At 40.8% G+C, this 19,585-nt stretch overlaps 1 protein-coding gene and 1 long non-coding RNA gene across 28 annotated transcripts in view; one reads left to right on the top strand and one right to left on the bottom strand.

Moving 5' to 3' along the window:
* The window catches only part of EPB41L2 (erythrocyte membrane protein band 4.1 like 2), a 266,005-nt gene that overhangs the window by 101,338 nt on the left and 145,082 nt on the right, over nucleotides 1-19,585 (bottom strand). For all 27 annotated transcript variants that reach the window (XR_007470721.1, XM_033407295.2, XM_033407235.2 and 24 more), the window contains 6 exons: nucleotides 18,788-18,830; nucleotides 14,754-14,829; nucleotides 10,881-11,099; nucleotides 9,221-9,308; nucleotides 4,563-4,715; nucleotides 3,970-4,067 (listed from right to left, as the gene is read on the bottom strand). Coding sequence is in view for 26 of the 27 variants with exons in the window: in XM_033407295.2 (XP_033263186.1) it covers nucleotides 3,970-4,067; nucleotides 4,563-4,715; nucleotides 9,221-9,308; nucleotides 10,881-11,099; nucleotides 14,754-14,829; nucleotides 18,788-18,830 (677 nt within the window). In the remaining variant the exon portion in view is untranslated. The remainder of the gene's footprint in view (nucleotides 1-3,969; nucleotides 4,068-4,562; nucleotides 4,716-9,220; nucleotides 9,309-10,880; nucleotides 11,100-14,753; nucleotides 14,830-18,787; nucleotides 18,831-19,585) is intronic.
* The window catches only part of LOC125960740 (uncharacterized), a 144,143-nt gene continuing 139,092 nt past the window's right edge, over nucleotides 14,535-19,585 (top strand). The window contains exon 1 of the long non-coding RNA XR_007470726.1: nucleotides 14,535-14,591. This is a non-coding gene — a long non-coding RNA (uncharacterized LOC125960740). The remainder of the gene's footprint in view (nucleotides 14,592-19,585) is intronic.

The following is a 19,585-nucleotide window of genomic DNA, read 5'->3' as shown; positions in this document are numbered from 1 at the left end:
TATGTCTATTTCTCTGGGAAAGAACGTCTAACTCAGGAATCTGTCCCATCAAGTGATGCTGTCCCATGAAGAACACCGCACAGTGGATCTGTAGGGATGACGAACACCCTTTCTTGCCAGCACAATTCTCCTGCTTAAACCCCAGGTCCGTAATGAATGAAGTACAACTCCTGATGGCAAGTACTTCCAGACTTATGTGAAAGCACGGTTTCAGTAAGTGAGCCAATCTTGTCTGGTATACAACTGAACTTATCTTGCCTTCACTGCCTGAGGAAGAGCTGGCAAAACATCTTAACAAAAAAGATAATCCCAGAGCTCTTAGAGAATGTATTAAATAAGAAGACTGCAGTTGACAATTCCAGAATATGGAGAACTCCACCAAAATTTTTCCTATCATTATCCAAAGAGTGGTTTCTTAAAGAGTTCTTTACCGTTCCGAGTATTACTAGCATTTCTGCTCAACTTTTAGAAACCTTCTGCTTAACGAGCAATGAAAAGAGATTCAAGTCAAGGTAAAGCTACATGGTAATACAAGAGGTGCTCCCCCATCAGTTCAGGATTCTCCATCGTATCAACCCAGGAAAACAACGTGTTAGAATGAGACTGATGTAAAACGAACTAATACGCTCTTGGCTTTAGTCTTGTCATAGAGGCTAGCAGAAGTGTTCCTTGAAAACTTCCATTTTCTGCCAATAGATTTTCAAAGGAGACAGAGATGATGTTGCAGAGAAAGCATAATCTGAAGACGTCAGTGCCTCAAACTGTACTTTGGAAAAAGCTCTATATTCTTAAATTAGAAAGCCGGAATACTAGACATTTAGACCAGAAATTAACTCTCGTCTGTGCTCTGTAATCTCTTTCTCTAACAGTGAATGAACCTGGGACGCTGAAAGATTAAATGTCTCGGCACACTCATAATGAGCGCCAGGGGCAGGGTGAGAAATGTGGTCATTTACCATGCACTGTCTCCTGATGGACTGAATATGGTGGGTTTCCCTACCTTGCAATCCAGCTAGCTATGGTCTAAGAATGCCGTGTAAGAAAGCAATGATGTATAGAAAAAAGGGTCATTGGCAAGCTTATCAGTGCAGTAATTAAGAAATGCTCATTCTCCTTGAAAAACAAGTTGCCTAAATCACATTTATTTTATCATGCATTCATGAAGCATGCCCTGTAGGTACTGGGAGATCAACAAGTGGACAAAAAGAGACATTTCTAAAAAATATCTCAAAGGAGAAACATGCATCATGACCCAAAAGGAAATACCCCCTCCTCCACAAAATTTTAAAAACTAAACAAAAGACAACAAGTGCTGGCGAGAATGTGGAGAAACTGAGACCCCTGCATACTATTGGTGGGAATACAAAATGGTACAGAAGCTATGAGAGACAGTAAGGAGGCTCCTCAAAAAATTAAAAATAGAACCACCGCATGAGCCATCAGTCCCACATCTGGGTATTTTTCCAAAAGATCTGAAATCAGGATCTCAAAGAGATATTAGCATTCCCATGTTCATTATGCCACGAGTCACAATACCTAAGATATGGAAACAACCTCACCATCCATCTACAAATGAATGGATAAAGGAAATACAGGATATACATACAATGGAATACTATTCAGCCTTTAAAAAAGAAGGCTACTCTGCAGTATGTAACAGAATGGACCTGTTACATTCTGGAATGTAACATCCGTAAGATGGAATGGCCCATCTCAAGGAGGGACCTTGAGAACATTACGCTAAGTGAGACAAGCCAGACACAGCAAGCCAAGTACTACATAATTCTACCTATATGATGCATCCAAAGGAGTCAAAATTCGCAGAGTCAAAGACTGGAATGGTGGTTACCAGGGCCTGGAGGGAGGGTACGACGGGGAGCTGTTAATCACCAGGCAAAAAATTTCAATTAAATAAGATAAATAAGCTCTAGAAAGCTGCTATACAACACTGTACCTACAGTCAATAATAATATATTATACATTTAAAATTTGTTAAGTGATCTTGCCACAACAAAATAAAATTATTTAAAAGAAAAAAAAAAAAGACTAGAGGCAAACAGGAGAGTGAGACTGGGTTATCTGCTACCCTTCTGCAGGTACACTTCAGTTGACTATATCTCAACCAAAGGCCACATCTTCCCAGAATGAGCAGCTCCATATGAGGATTTTCTCTTACTTCCAGTTTAAAAAAAATATAAATCCAAGAAGTGCAAGGAAAATATTTTAAAGGCAGATTTAAGTCATAATGCAAAAGAGGGAAAATCATTAACCAGAGGATTTTTATTCTGTTTATGTCAAACTGAGATAAAGTGCTTTCTTGCCCAACTGGCACTGGTGACCACATACACAAAGTATTAGATTACAGATTAATTTTCTGATCACAAAGAAATCCTTAAGCAATTAAGCTACAATTAAACAGAAACTAGTACCAAAACAAGAAAGTGTTGACCACAAACATTTATGAGTTCTCTCTAAAAGAATCTTTTTGGTGATTTAAGTCAATGGTAATATGACTCCTCTGAAATGAGTATATTAGAGCAGTTTTGAAAATAAATAGCACACTATGCTACAAAACTAAGAATAATGATGATAATGATAAACATTATTTCATACCAGAAATGGTTCTAAGTTTGTTTCACGTGAGCTATATCATTTAGTTTTCAAAACAACCGTGTAATATAGGCACTATTATCATTACCACCATCACACAAATGATGAAAGGGAGAGACTCACAAAGGTTGAGTAACTTACCTACAATCACACATCTAGTATGTGGAGGGGCAGCATTAGACCTTAAGAGTGCAAAGCAAAAACTTTAAAGATGAAGGGTCTAGACATCACAGCTATCTAGACTGCAGTAATAGGAAACTGAGGAAACAGAGAAAAGGAAGATCAGCAAACCACACTTTGCTAAGAAAAGCAATGTTAGTAAGTATGCCCCTGAATAAAAGTATGAAAGGAGACAGGACAAAAGCTATAGGAGGCTAAAAGGTCTAAGGAGATCTTCTGGGGTTTTTTGGTTTTTCAGGGAGCAGGACATGGACATGTTTATTGGCCAAAGAACTCATCGAAGCCACCCACTGGGGGCACATGATTTACAAAGCACAATCCTACCGTGAGGCATGAAACAAGGGATCAAGGTAGAGGAATAAAAGTTCTATATATGCTCTTTCTTGAAACAGGAGAGGAAGAAAAGAATGAACGAAGGGAGAGGGAAACGATGCTAAATTATAGACAAAAAGAGAAAAGGAGAAGATGCATGAAACCAAGAATGCTCACGACCCACAGCATCTACCATCAGCACACCTTCCAATGACGGGCATCTGAGCAGAGGGGCCAGGGTGCCCTGGGGCTCAAGAAGACCAGGAATATTTGTGATGGTGGCACTAGGATCCAGCTGACGTGGGAAATGATCTCTCTGCAACTGCACCAACCCAAAGCGCTGTGTGACTGTGTCTGTCTGGATAGTTATGCTATTGAAAGCAACACGTGGTAGCACAGGTATAGAAATGGTGAGGTCGGGACACAGGACTCATCCAGGACCAGGAGAGTGGAGGCTGATGTGCAAAAAGGGACAGCGACTTAGCAGGGAGAACACTCCTAACACAGTAGCAAAGGGACAGAGCACAGGGCTCAGGGCTGGCCTGGCTGGGAAAGAAGTTAAGACAGGAGGGAGCTGATAACAGCAACTAAGTGAAGCCTAAGGTGAGTGACAGTGAAAGAGCGGCAGCCGGGGTGGGAGGGTATGCTGGTGAAGGGCAACTAGAGTGAGGGACCACTGCAGAGGCAGAGCAGTTCTGAGCCAGGACTAGCACGGCATGGTGACAGAAACAGATACACGAAGAGGGAGAGCAAAGAACCATGAAGCAGTTGTAGCTGCGTCTGCCACGCTATCCACTGCCCCCTCCTAGGATCTAGAGGGTACCAAGATCTGTTTTCATGAATCCCAAGCTGTTTTCTCAGAATTACCTGTAGAAAGTATGATGTTCCACGCACACTTTCCATAACCTTTTCGCTGCCCGATGGTTTGGCAGTTTAAAGCCAATGGTGCTCTCAAACTGTTCCAGCTAGAATAAATCCATAAAACAAATTAGCATATCTCCTAAGAGCTGATTAGAAGCTACTGAAAAACATGGATTATTCAGATATTTCACTAAGAAGTAATTGTTCTTCTTGAAAAAGGGCAAATATCAACTACTGACATAAATCAGCTATCCCTCAATGTCCACTAATTCATTTTACCACCTTCCTATCGATCTTGACCACTTAGCTGATGCAAAGATAAAAGAAAAATGAGCCCCCCCAGATGTGGCAGGCACTGACTACTTTTCCTTTTCTGTGAAATTGTGGCTGTTGCTTGTTTTGTTTTGTTTTATCAACAGGAATACATATATGCAAGTTTATCATCAAAAACCCTCTTTTTTTTTTTTTACCATGGAGGAATAAATAATAGTTCATTTTCTTAACATTCAATGGAAAAGAATTCTGGTAGTTCGTGGCCATAAAGGAGAACACTGACAAAGCCCGATTAGATATGCCAAGGGCTACATGACTCTGCTTACCTCTGCTGGCCTAACTTTTATGTAGAAGTTACTGCGCTTATAGGAGATTTTCAGGATTTTCGGCCAAGCAAAACGATTGATTCTCAGTCTGTCTTTGTAGATGAGAAGCCCATTAGCACACACGCCCAGCTTGATGTCCACGCCTTCTGAGTCCTGCCAACCATAAGCCATTTGACCATGGTTAGAGCTGTGAAAGTTATATAGGTAGGGAAGTCAATGATGCCCCTCAAACCATGATCAGGAACGCCAATTTAACAGGTCTGTATTTCAACTGCAGTGATCGTACACAAGTTAATAGAAACAGTAGGACATACAACACATCTTAAACCTAGATATTCCTCTTGAGGGGTCAGATTTGAGATATGGCAACATGACTACAGGACACAACATTCTTCAAAAGGCCTAACTAATATGTCCTCGAGCTCGGCTGTAAGAGCTAAAAGGGAGGAAAGGAAATAGACCTCAATTTAGACATCCTGAAGATACAGGAGATAAAACATGTTTCCTAGAGGCTATTCCAGCCCCTGGGGACAGTCTGTCGGCTTACCCTAAGGTGCAGTCAGCCATTTTACTGTAGGCAAATTTATCTCAGAGGATTATGCTAGCTAACAGCTGTTAAGTAACATCTATATGCTGGAGAACACCAACTCCTCATAGAAAATTTCTCTTCTAGGCTGACGGTGTTGAAATCTTTGAATTCTTCCAAGCAGTTTTTCAATAACACTAACTGCTGACATCCCGTTCTCATTGCAACATTCCTTTGGCTGGCATATTTCAAATAGACTACAGACTATTCTTGAACTTATTGTTTTCTTTCCTCGGCGTTTTAATTTGGAAAAGATGACAATCTAGAATAATCGCCAGCCTGAAAGATTTTTTTTAAAAATCAAATACATTTACAGACAAAAGTAAAAATCTGCCTCCTCACATTTCAAGTAGTGGTTGAAGATCTAATATGTACAATATTCAAATATCTTTAAGAGAAGAACTAGATCTCATTCAAGATATGGAAAATTGAAGATAATTATTCAGGGATATTCACATTTTTAGAAATCATTAACAACATGGAACAAATTCTCACAAAATATGCTGAAACAAACCCCACACACTCTAGGTTCGAGTCAATAAAACTAAAACATTTCAACTGCCTTGTTACTGAGAACCATTTAACGCAATTTATTTCAGTTTTTTAAAAATAGAAATACAGTACTAGGTAACTGATGCCAATGGCATTCACTGCTGTGATATGTGAACAACTCATATACAAATAAAATTACATTAGACCGGGGCTTCCCTGGTGGCGCAGTGGTTGAGAGTCCGCCTGCCGATGCAGGGGACACGGGTTCGTGCCCCGGTCCGGGAGGATCCCACATGCTGCGGAGTGGCTGGGCCCGTGAGCCATGGCCGCTGGGCCTGCGCGTCCGGAGCCTGTGCTCCGCAACGGGAGAGGCTACAGCAGTGAGAGGCCCGCGTACCGCAAAAAAAAAAAAAAAATTACATTAGACCATCTGAGCATCTCATCTACAAAGGTGCTTTATTCACCCATATCCTGACAGCCACAGTTCTCTCTAGGAACAGAGTAAAAAGCCAGAGTGAACCAGGCACAGGTGCCTAAGCAATTTGGCACCAGACACAAATGACGTGTTTGCCCAAAATATCACTGGCCAGGGACACAGGGAGCAGGCCGGAAGATTACCCAAGACAGCATGTTCTCAGCACAAATAAGGAGGCAACCCTCATTTGAAACATTAAACAAAGCTATCTCTAGTGTGAGGCAATCTTTCAACAGGACATTGAACCTATTTTATCTGACTGAAAAATAAACACAATCTGGATCCAAGTAAATCAGCTGAGGTTCGATTGTTCCACATATTGTTTTACAATTATCAGTATTTGTGTGAATAGAAATTACAGATTAAGGGAAAGAAGTTAAAGGGAAAAAAACATGCCTTAGTTCTCCATATTTGACTTCTGCCATTCAGCAACAAAGTCAGAAAAATAAACTAATAAAAAAGGAGCATCTTGGGCTTCCCTGGTGGCGCAGTGGTTGAGAGTCCGTCTGCTGATGCAGGGGACACGGGTTTGTGCCCCGGTCCGGGAGGATCCCACATGCCGCGGAGCGGCTGGGCCCGTGAGCCATGGCCGCTGAGCCTGTGCGTCCGGAGCCTGTGCTCCGCAACAGGAGAGGCCACAGCAGTGAGAGGCCCGCGTACCGCAAAAAAAAAAAAAAAAAAAAGGTGGGGGGGGCATCTTCTCCACCTTGCTCACTGCCTTAGGAAGCTACCCCATATGGACATCAACAGGATCCCGCTCCCACTGACTTCAGCCAATGGAAAGTTCTTGAAGAAGATCAGAGACAGGGAGGAGGGCAAGGAGGTCAGGGTTTTTAATACCCAGACTCCTTCCTTGTGTGGTCACATCACGGTGGCTATCTCCTGGACCATCGCAGCTCCTCTCAAGACAGCCCTCTCCATACAGATCGCCCCCCCTGGGTTCTGGCAACTACTCTTTGCCTCACCCCCCGCCCCCCCACCCAGAGGGGTTAGGAGAGCTGCTGTTACCAGCTCATGGGCATCATTCTATTCTTGTGGTTTCCTTCTATCTTTGTCAAGAGCCCTTTTAGTCAACACCCTCACCTTGTCCTAACATAAGTGTGCCATTAAGGACTCTTCTGACGATAAAATATTAATTAAAAAATAATTTTGAAATATGATCTCAAGGTAATGAAAAACGTATACAGGCACAAAACTTTTAAATACATGAAAAGTTCTCTTACATTGCTACAGATTTTTTTCCCATGAGCTGCAAATATCTTGTGCATCAGATATTATCTAAGTCCACCAGATGATAAGTTGAATGAATGCGCGTTATTCTGATTTTTTTTAAGTGATCTACTCCTAACCACACAGCAAGAACTGAAATTACACTTATAACAAAACCAGCAACTTTTTTACTTTTCTAACATACAACTTCAAAAACAAGAATCCCGAAACCTTCCAGGACTGTCATCTAAGGACTGCTTTCTCACTAATGATCAACAAAAGCAGCAGATGTAAGATTCACGTGTGGCAAGAATAACAGGGTTTAGAGGAGAGGTGGGCTCTGGGCGTCTTTCTGATACCAATTCTGCTCTGTCCTTCCTCCCTTATTTCTGTTTGCCTGCTGACCCAGCCTGTCCCCATCATACAGAGAAATGAGCTACAAGACACTCAAGTGTGGAGAAGATCTGTTTTACCTCCTAGTAGGATTTATCAGCAGACATCACACAGATGGGACTACTTTACACTATGTGGCTTGAGGCAACAAGCCAGATAGTGTAACAAGCCATATGCATTCTGTTTCATGTAGTTTTTGCAAAAACAAAAACATCCGACCCTTAAATGAGATAGTGTAAGTGAAAGTACTTTTAAAAATTAAGTGTATACAGCACGTAGCAGTTAAAAAATGTTGCTGCCAAAGACTATTTACTAACATGGAGAAGTGTTTATCAGAGCAAGTTTAAAAAAAAATTTATGAAATAATACTCATGGTATAATCTCATTTTTAAAATGTGAGTTCAACTGCTCAGAGATTTTTTTTTTAAATAAAACAAGAAAATACTAACAGTGCTTGTTTCTGCATAAAGACATTTCAGTCTTTTCATATTTTTCTGTTCACCTCTATTTTCTAGGATGAAGATGTATTACTTTTGTAATAAGGAAAAATATTTAAAGAATAAAGGAAGGCACAGAGGCAAAAGGGGTGCTTTGCAAATGTGAAGTACTATTAACACAAAAGCAAGAATTAGTAATCTGAGGCCAAGGGAAGGAAGATACCTTTGGGTGATAGGCCTTCCTAGGGATTTCTCACCAAGGGACTGACGGGTCCTTTAAACGCAGGCAACAACAGGTTCCCTCTGCATGTTGAGCCGACTCTGGACATATTTTTCAAAACCACGTGCATCTTTCATCTCGTCTCTGGTACTCCCCACCTACTGCTCCCGCCCCGACTCTCCCCACTACCTGATCATCCAAACTAGGATCATGAAGTAGGTGATGTTTGTTACTGGCATCTTCCTCACCAAACCCTGCCTCTCCTATCAGCTACCTCCATGATTCCATTCTTTTCCCACTGCTCACATGGGACAGAAGGTCTAATTGCCTGGAGCCTGGGCCAGCACAGTGTATCTTACAAGAAGTACAACAGACCTGTAGGGAAAAGCCCAACTCTAGGGCTCCTTCACCGGCAGTTTTTCGGAAAGTGGTCATATCCATGCTGCCTTGCCCTTTCATGGTGGCTAAGAGCTGCTCTCCTCTCCCAGGACACAGGTGGGAGACGGGGCTGGGACAGAGGCAGCACTTGCAAGAGCAAAAGCTGGGACAGAATAAAGGTAGGACGAGGGGTAAAGAAGGCTGATAAGGTGAGTCTTACCGTAAGTATATGTGAAAGGGTATCAACTTAAAAGACCAGGAAAAGAAGAAAGAATAAGAGGGAGAATCAATGATCCCTCCCCACAACCATAAACTCCCCCAATTAGAAACCCCAAAGAAATACAGTCCCTTGGGTGAGGGTGAGGATCCTTTTCTGAAAGTGAACTAGGCTAGTCTACAACTGGAGTCCTCTCAAAACTTCAGCCAACAGACCGGAAAGAGGCCCCCTTTCCGTTCCACGCACAGTACCTTGGCATGATGCAGGTCGACTCCATACATGGAAAGCCTCTTGGCATTTTCTAAGAACTGAGAATCAGCTTGTGCTGGAGATAAACCCCTAAGAATCAAAAGAAACAATATTATCTTACTGGTGGATGCAAAGCAAATGTAACCAAACTAGAGAAAGGGGTGCATGAGCTTGGAGAGTTTGGGGTGGAGGAAGTAGCCCAGCTAAATGTGCAGACAAGGAGGAATCAGGGAAGAAGGCTCAACTCTCAACCTCCAGCATTTTTCTCTTAAGATCCTCCGATATGAACCTACTCACTGCAAGGATGTGTCCCTCCACACTTACCCTTTTTATCTTAGAAAGTTGCTTTCACTTTTTTCCACTACGGAAAAAGCCCCAGCAATAGTGGGTACAACATAAATTCATTTTAAAAATAAAAGAATAAAAAAATAGAAAGTCATTTCATCTTTCTGAAATAGACAAATTCTCTCCTTAACCTTATTTCATTACTACTGACGACACTAAAGATGAGAAGTACTTGTGCTTGATGTTACACCTGACATGTCCCAACTAAACAAATTTTAAGCTCCTAGGAACCAGGGCCCCGGTAATTTTCATATTCCCCACGGCATCTACTGAACAGACCTGGAATGAAGTTAATAAGAAAATATTTAAAGTCAAATACTGCATTTTTTTTTTTTTAAAGAAAAGTCAGTGAAGGCAGTCTGTTTAAAAACATCTAATCTCTGAAAGTTCCTTTCAAATCATTTCAGTCAAAATTTTTGAAAACTTCAATTCTGCCATATGGGACAAGTTAGAATTTCGTAGCTGGGAGTTTTAAAAACTCATGCTTAAGAGAACCATTTGTTTTCACAGATATAAAAGTTCTCAAAGTGTAACATGGTATTTAAGTAATTAATAACCCTGTTAAACCAAAAGTTATCTTCTGTGGATAGAGAAACCACCTGTAGATTTACTACCCTTAACGCCCATTACCACTCACATTTCTGACTCAAATCCTGATGCCTCATTATCTCCCTGGCTTTCTTATCAAATATGGTAATAAAAATAATTAAAAGGCAGAAGAAATGTATAATCAATGCCAAACAAGTACGTGAGTATGTTTGTTTCGGATGTGTGTTATGTGTATGTGTGTGCACGTGTGTGTATGAAGGGAGAGGACTGGAAGTAGGGCACAGGAGATATCATAGGGAAAAGTAAATTTTTTTATTTTTTTAATTTTTTTTTTTGTGGTACGCCGGCCTCTCACTGTTGCGGCCTCTCCCGTTGAGGAGCACAGGCTCCGGACGCACAGGCTCAGCGGCCATGGCTCACGGGCCCAGCCGCTCCGCGGCATGTGGGATCTTCCCGGACCGGGGCACGAACCCGTGTCCCCTGCATCGGCAGACAGACTCTCAACCACTGCGCCACCAGGGAAGCCCAGTAACTTTTTTTAATAAATGAAAACTTTTAGTCTCATGAGCACAGTTCCTCATATTACAGTCATAAAGACAGTGGAAGGCTGTCTCAATGACTCCAAGTTATCTTGACTAGCACTAGGTGAAGCTCCACAAGGGCAAACTGAATAATTCCATCAACTATGCTCAAATGTCCAGCAAATGCTATGCGGGAAGCCATTTAAACCCACCACGGTCACTCTCTCCAGTAAGCAAGTCTACAGACCTGTGGGTCTTATGCAGCTCTGCCACTTTCTCTTCCAGTTCCTTCGTCTGTGTAGGGGCAAACTGGAAGTCACTGAGGTCATGACTGCCATGCTCTTCTGGGTCATAGTCCCCAAGTTCAGCCTGCAGTGTGTACGATCCCAGGAGGGCATGTGTCACAAAAGAGCAGGGCAGGCGGCCTGAGGCAATGTCCTCCCGGAGCTGAAGGCACAAGAAGTATCTGTGAGGAACAGGGGACAAAAGGGTGGGAGAACAGTTAGTTAAGATTGTAGCGCTCATAAATATGATTCTGATGTTTCTCTGAAACAAATATATAATATAGGCAATCTTCAAATGCAGAACAGAAGAAGTGTTTTGTAATAAGAAGCCCACCTTCCTCCATGGACTCCTAAACTTGTGACTTATTTATAAAAAATGCATCTAGAGGGCAAAGTAATAGAGTGGAAATTCTGAATTGCTATTCAGGCAACAGTGTATTTTTACTATTACAAAAAAAGAGTTTTGTGACTGCAGGTGAAATTCTCATCACTTAGTCTCCTTGGCTTTAAAACTGTAATCAAGATTAGCATGCTCTTCAAAAGTTATAAAGACTAATAAAATTTAAGAAATAGCTACAGTTCTTCATTCAGGATTTACATGAAAAGCTAAGGTCACCCACCCTTTATCCTCTCTATGCTTTTCATACTAATTTCTTTTCCTGAGACCCTTTAACAACAATCCTAAGTCAGTCTCTACTTGGAAGCCCTTACTTGCCCATTTACCCCATCTATAGAGGCAGCTAATTCAGTTTACAGTAGAAAAATCATGGGCTTCAGAGCCTGGCAGAGCTGACCATGTGACCTTGAGTAAGCTAATTTACTTGCCTAAGTCTAACTTCCCACCTGTAAAATGGGAACAACTCTATTTCCCTTTAAAGATGAGGATAAAAAATTAGATAACATAAATAAAAGACATTGCATGGTACCTGGCAATTGATAACTAGTAGCCATAATCATAATAGTGTTATTATTAGTTATAATAACAATCATTCAGTGTTCCAAGTGGATTATTACACAGTTATAAAAGATTCTGGCTTTTATTAAATAACGTGCAAAGACACGTTACTCATATTTTATGAGGGTTGGGGGGGTCCCCCATCAACTCCTTTTGTTAACATTTGAAAACCTAATTTCTAGTCGTGAATTGAACCACTTGCTAAGGTTACCACTGACTCCTCCCAAGAGAATGGCAGCGCCCTCCCCCCTTCTTGAAGAGACTGCCATTCCTGTTAGCTGGTGGCTTCTTCCTGTGGATGCTTTTGCCTGGCGTGGTTGTCATGGCTCTGCCCTCCTTTTGCCTCTACCTCCACCATGTTCAAAGGGGCACGCTGCCTGCGGTCCAGGGCTCTTGCTGTTGCATCAGAGAGCATGTCCCAGAACATGGCATCAGCCATCCCCCAGTTACACCTGTATTACCACCCAAATCTCCTGTCAGGCAGGGCAGGGATTCTGTTTATCATCATCATAAGCCCACAGTTATTAGCAAAGTACTTGCCACATGACGAGTGCGCCAGAATTTTCTAAGAATGAAACTCATCTCACTACCACTACAGTCTGAGTATTTTTAAGCACTGCAGTAGCTCTCTTTCCAAGGAGAATTATGTGTTTCCTTGACCCCTAGAACAACATGAGCATCACTGCTTTATTTTAGCAAACTAAATTTTAAACTACGATTCCACGTTATCCTCAAATTCTCTAGGTCTAATCAAGAATATCACTAGTTCTCCACATTTTACAGCACTGTTAAGACCTAAACACAAAGATTCCATCTATTACTAAAATCTTCTTGCTCCTCCTCATATTAGTATATCTACTTTTCACATTGATCCTTTCTTCTGTTTTAAAGCCTGTGGCTACGGCCCAAAAACTTCAAAAAGCCACAACAGCCTCCTGAATTTCCCAAGTCCATCTCCTTCATACGGCAGGACAGATGATTCTTCAGACATAATTCTGAACTGTGTTCTTGCCCTCCTCAAAAGCCTATCCCACCTTCTAGATGTTCACTCAAGTCATAGTGAAGATTTCAATCGTAATATTTAGGCTGCAAAGCTACAGGCTGGTCTCAGGTTTTTAGTTAGCTCACTAGACTACTATTTCATTCTTCCCCAAACGCGCAGGGAGACTGTTCAAAGTCCCTCTAAAAAGAAAACCAAAGCACTTTACCGATGCTATAAAGTTGCAATCACCAAAGGATTATCATCCCCAAACGAATCACTGCAAGGAGGAATGTATGTACAAAGAGGGCGCTGGGTCACAAAGCCCCAGTTATGTGCACTGTTCAAAGGCCCTCCCGCAGTGAGGCCTACGTGCGTATCCTACGCACGGCAACCTGTCAAGTTTCATGCTCTAAGCAGCTCACTGCGTAGTTACAAAAGCTGCTATTTATTATTTACTAGCTGAAGCTAATTCAATCAAAACTTAATTAGTATCAGTAAATCCTTATTCAGCAATAACCAGTAAAGGGCGGGGGCGGGGGGGTAAGGCCTGTCATTTATCCAATCTTGGGAAAAAATCTCCATTATTCCTAGTTCACATGGATATCACGCACTTGCTTAAATATCTACCCAACTTCACATCTGATGACAAAACTGGCCTAGCAGAAAACGTCAAGGACACAGGAACCACCGGAATCAAAAACAGAGTCTTTAGCTAACACCCTGTAATTTTCCAAAAGTATATATACAGAATGCAGTTTTCCTTGGCCAGGTAAATAATCTTTTAAAAATATATACAAATCACTCTATAGACCTACTCTTACCAGAGCTAAGAATTCCAATCGCTGATACCCAGTTTAAATAGGGCTAAGATATCAAGGTACTCGTGGACTCTAAATGTTCCTTGTTCCCATCCCATTAGTCACTCTCAAAATCAGTAAATGCTCTCTTGCTCCTAAACTGAAACTTTTATTTGCAATTTAAGCATGTGTCGGTATTGTCCAGATAATCTCAGAGGAGATGGAAATGAAACAGCTACTGACTCTTACATAAGAAAGCCTACCTTATTAATTTTTTATCCTGGGGAGCAGGTGTGTGTGTGTGTAAAAATTACAGTTCAAGAGACTTCCAAAAATTAACTTTTAAAAAGTTTTTCATTTTTCTACCTTTATGTAACGTTTGTAAGCTGAGATTAGTACACAGGCACATATGGGTTACACGATAAAAACTATCTTAGTATGAAAATCTGAAATATTAAATACCAGTGATTTTTGAAAGTATAACATAGGAAACAAAGTTGCTGCATTTTTTTAAATTATTTATTTATTTATTTGGCTGCGCCAGGTCTTAGTTGCGGCATGCGGGATCTAGTTCCCTGACCTGGGACAGAACCCGGGCCCCCTGCATTGGGAGCACGGAGTCTTAACCACTGAACCACCAGGGAAGTCCCTGCCGCAATTTTTAAAAAATATTCCATTACTTCAATATAAATGGGAAGTTCAAGAAAAGTGAATAAAATTTCTGAAACCAGAAACATTTCAAACTATTTTGGAATATCCACTTCCAAGGAAACTTCTAAAACTCAGCTTAAGAAAAAATGTTTTGGTTTTAATCCTAAAATTACCATCATTCCCCCCCAGGACACTGAAATAAATGAGAGCTGTAAGTAAAGAATCATTTTTAGGGGCTTCCCTGGTGGCGCAGTAGTTGGGAGTCCGCCTGCCGATGCAGGGGACACGGGTTCGTGCCCCGGTCTGGGAAGATCCCACATGCCGTGGAGCAGCTGGGCCCGTGAGCCATGGCCACTGAGCCTGTGCGTCCGGAGCCTGTGCTCCGCAACAGGAGAGGCCCGCGTACCGCAAAAAAAAAAAAAAAATCATTTTTAGTATAAATGTAAAGTACCTGGTGATATCTTCAGTCAACTGAGAAGGATCAGGAGGATAAAACTTCACATTAAAGCTGAAGAGCCAAGGAAGATCTGTAATTATTAAAGATCATGATTATTTATGCAACCAACACAATCACCATTTATACTGATAAAACTTAAAGGTCAATGTTCAAATAGTATAGATCAGTCCTGCTATAAATCAATTTAGAGAATTTTTTTAATTTAAAGAAAATATCATTTACAAAACAAAAATGAAGTGAAAAATAAAGTAAAAATCAATTCCATAAATAACCCATCATCAAAGAATAATAGGTTCACTTTTTTATAAACATTTACTGGTATGTCAACAAATGTTTTATATGGTGATCTAGTATGCAAACATTTTAATATAAACTTCATGTAATAGTTCTGAGATAAGATTTTTTAACCATAGGATCTCTAGATGCCAAATATTCTCCACACTTTAAAAACAACCAAAAAAGAGGGCTTCCCTGGTGGTGCAGTGATTAAGAGTCTGCCTGCCAATGCAGGGGACACGGGTTTGAGCCCTGGTCCAGGAAGATCCCACAAGCCGCGGAGCAACTAAGCCCGTGTGCCACAACTACTGAGCCTGCGCTCTAGAGCCCATGCGCCACAACTACTGAGCCCATGCGCCACAACTACTGAAGCCCGCGTGCTTAGAACCCATGCTCCGCAACAAGAGAAGCCACTACAATGAGAAGCCCGTGCACCGCAATGAAGAGTAGCCTCTGCCCGCTGCAACTAGAGAAAAGCCCGCACTCAGCAACAAAGACCCAACACAGCCAAAAATAAAATAAATAAATAAAATATATATTTTTTTAAAAAAAGCAATTTAGGATTTCTATATTGTTGGGGGAAGAGGAGTAATGATCAAATGATCACTATAACTATTCAAGAAATGATGGGCTTCCCTGGTGGCACAGTGATTGAAAGTCCGCCTGCCGATGCAGGGAACAGTGGTTCGTGCCCCGGTCCGGGAAGATCCCACAGGGCAGGTATTATTTTCGTAAAGGGATCAAAATAATTCCAATAGTCTGAATTCAGAGTTATACTCAAAGTTCATGGTATTTCCAAATAAAAACATAAAAACTGTGTGTGTGTGTGTGTGTGTTATTTCATTTCACACATATTTGAAGGCCTCATCACAGTTGCTTTCATTTAGGGAGTTGAAGAAAAATTTCTTGAATCCCATTCTCTTGCTCAATGGATCATTTTGTTCTTTTCTCACCGTAGACACGCTAACTTTTCTCCTACTCAGAAGTCAATGAAGAGTTATTGAATAGCTACTGTGAATACACAGAACTCTTGCTGGATTTGGGCTCAATACATCATTCTTCTACTAATAACACAAACCCACCAAATTTAATAAACAGATTTAAGTTCCCGCTATACATTTAAAACACCATGAAAAAGATACAGAACTTTCCCGAGTATTAAGAGACATGCCATTTCTTGGCCAGTAGCACCAGGGTGGCTGTGATGCATATGTACTTCTTCAAGGTAATTACTAACCCATAATTAAGCAAAGTCATCACAGGATTATCATATCACTTCTTAAAGGATCTTTATTTATTTGCTTCCTAGGTATTAACACCAGCACGTGCTTACCTGGATACGACAACAGGGATAAGTTTCTAATAGAACACATATTTCAGGTTCTATTTCCAATTCTAAAGTTGATAAAGTTGTACTGATAATGCTAAACTTTTTATTTAGTTATGTATTATCATTTTTACCTAGCTATATAAACAGTCTATCTAGCTATGGATTGTTTATATATTAATACAGGCAAGCCTAAGATATATAGCCTTATATATCTATATAGTCTTATTTGTGTACATTTGAGAAAATAAAGATTTTTAGGCAACTTTTACACAGAAACTGATAGGCTGTCAGTTGTCAAACGTAACTCAAAAAAGATTAATGTTTACCTCTGTTAACTGAATGACAATAAATCACTGCAGAGGTTGGGCTAAGACAGAACAAACAGTTCTTTCATCCATTGTAACACAAGCAGAAAGGCAGAGGTAAAATGCAACAGCTAAAACTTCGTTTCCTCAGCCTACTTTCATGATCAGGACGGTACAGGATTCCATTTAGGGAACTAGTTCCAATAGTTTGAAAATGCCAAATCCTGTGTTGCTGTTATTCCTCTTGCCAAACCACAAGGGCAAAAGTCCTGAAATAACTCTAAAAAGAAAACTTCACAAATAATCAAAACGTAAGACTGTGATTCATAATCAGCAAGAAAGAGTCTTGCCTTCCAAAAGTTAGGATAGCTCCATGACTCTGAAGTGAGAAGCACACAAACATAATGCAACAAAAGCCAAAGCAAAACTATAGGAAACAAATTCAATGGAACATCAATCATGCTTCACAGGTTATCCTGTTCCGTCCATGGTTTGGGTCACTTGGCAAGTAGGGTTTCAGAGAAACAGAAAGAACCAAGCATCCGTACCTTTTTGAATTCATGCGCTTCGCAGAGCTTTAACAACCGCAGAAGGGACTAGAAAAAGTTCCGAAGCTTTCTGGTACAGTTTCTTCCATAATATAAGCATAATGTATCTCTAATTACTCCTTTTCACTACTTTCCCCCTTTTCTATTATGAAGCAAACATGAATGGATGAAACACCAAGATAATAAATGCAGGGCAGAGGGGTGAGGGAGGGAGGGAAGGATGGAAAGCCAGGGATAACAGTTAAAAGATAGGGTGACCAACCACCCCAGTTAGCACTGAAAGTCCCACATCCTCACAGTCCTGGGCAAATCAGGAAGGTCACTCTAATCAAAGATATTTTAAAAATGAAAAGAAAGATGAGTCTACAAGGAGAGGAAATAGGGAAAAATAAGGTATACACTCAGTAAAAAAGAAAAAAAAAAAAGGAGAGTAGAGAAGGAAAGAAATGATAGGAAAACTCCCAAAATTATTAATAATCTGAGAGAGAAAGAAAGAGAAATAAAGAAAATGTGGAGAATTAAAAATGAGACGGAAGGTAGACAGAAAGGAACCGAAGGGAAAAGCATAGATGTGTTCCAGTGTTTTAACGTTGGGAATAAATAAGCTGGGAATAATAAATAAGTAGGGAAATGAAACCAACAGCGCAGAGAGCATCCTGCTCCCTGGACAGCTTCTCCCTGGCCAGCTCTGGGGCCCACCGTCCAAAGGGCTGGTGAGAATTTTGTTCTCTTGTCTGAACAGTCCAGCTGTTTGTGGCTCCCTCCCTTTTCTGCTTAAGTCATTCACAGACCCTGCAGTAATTTAAGTAGCCAGATCCCCTATCAGAGGTTGTTCTGAGGTGATAATGATTCGTGATGCAGATATCACAAAACCAGCCACAGGAGGGAACTGAAGCTGGTTAGATAGAGTGGGACACATAAGTCACTTAGGGAGACAACAGTAAGAACAAATGGGGAAATGGAAGAAAGGGACAAACAGAACTAAGAACAAACCCAGACTCAGAGCACAAAAAGTGGCCAAAGGAGAGAAGGCAAACACCTCAGAGGACTCCAAGGATCATTTTGCAATCCCTTCACTCCTCAAACCCTCACTCCAGGACATCCAGCAGCAGTGCGTCCATATGCCTCTGGAGCCAGAGGCATGCTTACTAATTAAACTAACTGGACACACAGCCAAAATCAAGTAGACAAAGCAAGAGTAATAGGGCTCTCTTGGGTACATTTCATATAAAAAGGGAAAGTTACAGAAAAGCAGCTTCTCATACTTTCCCCCAGAGACAAAGATCAGGTGTTGCTTCACAGTGGTAGACACTGTGAGGGACTATTTAAGAAGAGTTGTCTACAACCTCTTGACCAGGAGTCCCTAAGCCATGACCAAAATAAACAGTCATGATTCTACAGAAATATTGTTGAGTCTCAACTTCCTATATGATATGAATGCAAAACAGAGCTGATGGTTCTATCACTATCTTATTCTAGTTTACATTCCGGTGAATTTTAGTAAAGATAGAAAAACACAGATGTAAAGATTAACTTGATAACTTCAAAGTATGATGATTTAATACTCACTTCGCAGCTGTCTCTTCATTTCTTTTGCGGGATCTAGCCAGTTCTGCAGGGGGTGAAAAAAAAGGTTAATTAACCCATAAGAAGTAGTCCAGAGTCCAAAATGGAACAGTTTACAGTTCACATACTTATTTAAGTGTAAACATTTTAACAAAGTCCTACGCAAAGAGCTACTAGCATTCCACTGGGCTCAGTACTGATTTGTTTTTGAATGCGTGTTTGTGTGTGTTATAAATAAAATATTAAAACACTTTAAGGTGGGTCTCTTGGGCCTCATTTTCCTGGATGTGAAATCAAACATCTACCCAAATGACGAGACATAATACATCTACGTCTAGTCTTTATTCTATAGTAGTACTGCCAGCAAAGAGCCCCTGTGGACACTGAAATGAGAGCTCAGTCAAGGACAATCATTGGCTCTTATTCATGGATAAAATGTGAATTGGAAACTATTGGTTAAAAGTACACATACCCCAATCAAACACAATTATCTCAACTCCTAAAGCCAATTCCTCCTTAAACTCTGTTTCTGCCTGCAACTGTACAACGCCATGGAGAAGTACTGTCAGATTGCAGCCAGTATTTTCCTTCCTGGAAGATCTAAACATCCTTTTAAAACTTCATTCCAAGTTGAAAGTCAATCATAAGGAACTCCCTTTCACTTTTCCTTTATTTCCACCCTTTGAGAAAGTTAAAAAAGATTCTAGGAAACCACTACAATATCTTAAAGCAAAAAAGATCAAATTTGAACTACTAGGGCTTCCCCTGGTGGCGCAGTGGTTGAGAGTCTGCCTGCTGACG

The sequence above is a fragment of the Orcinus orca genome, chromosome 12 (genome assembly GCF_937001465.1).
Source record: "Orcinus orca chromosome 12, mOrcOrc1.1, whole genome shotgun sequence".
Taxonomy (NCBI): domain Eukaryota; kingdom Metazoa; phylum Chordata; class Mammalia; order Artiodactyla; family Delphinidae; genus Orcinus; species Orcinus orca.
This window is presented reverse-complemented; position numbering and strand designations above follow the sequence as displayed.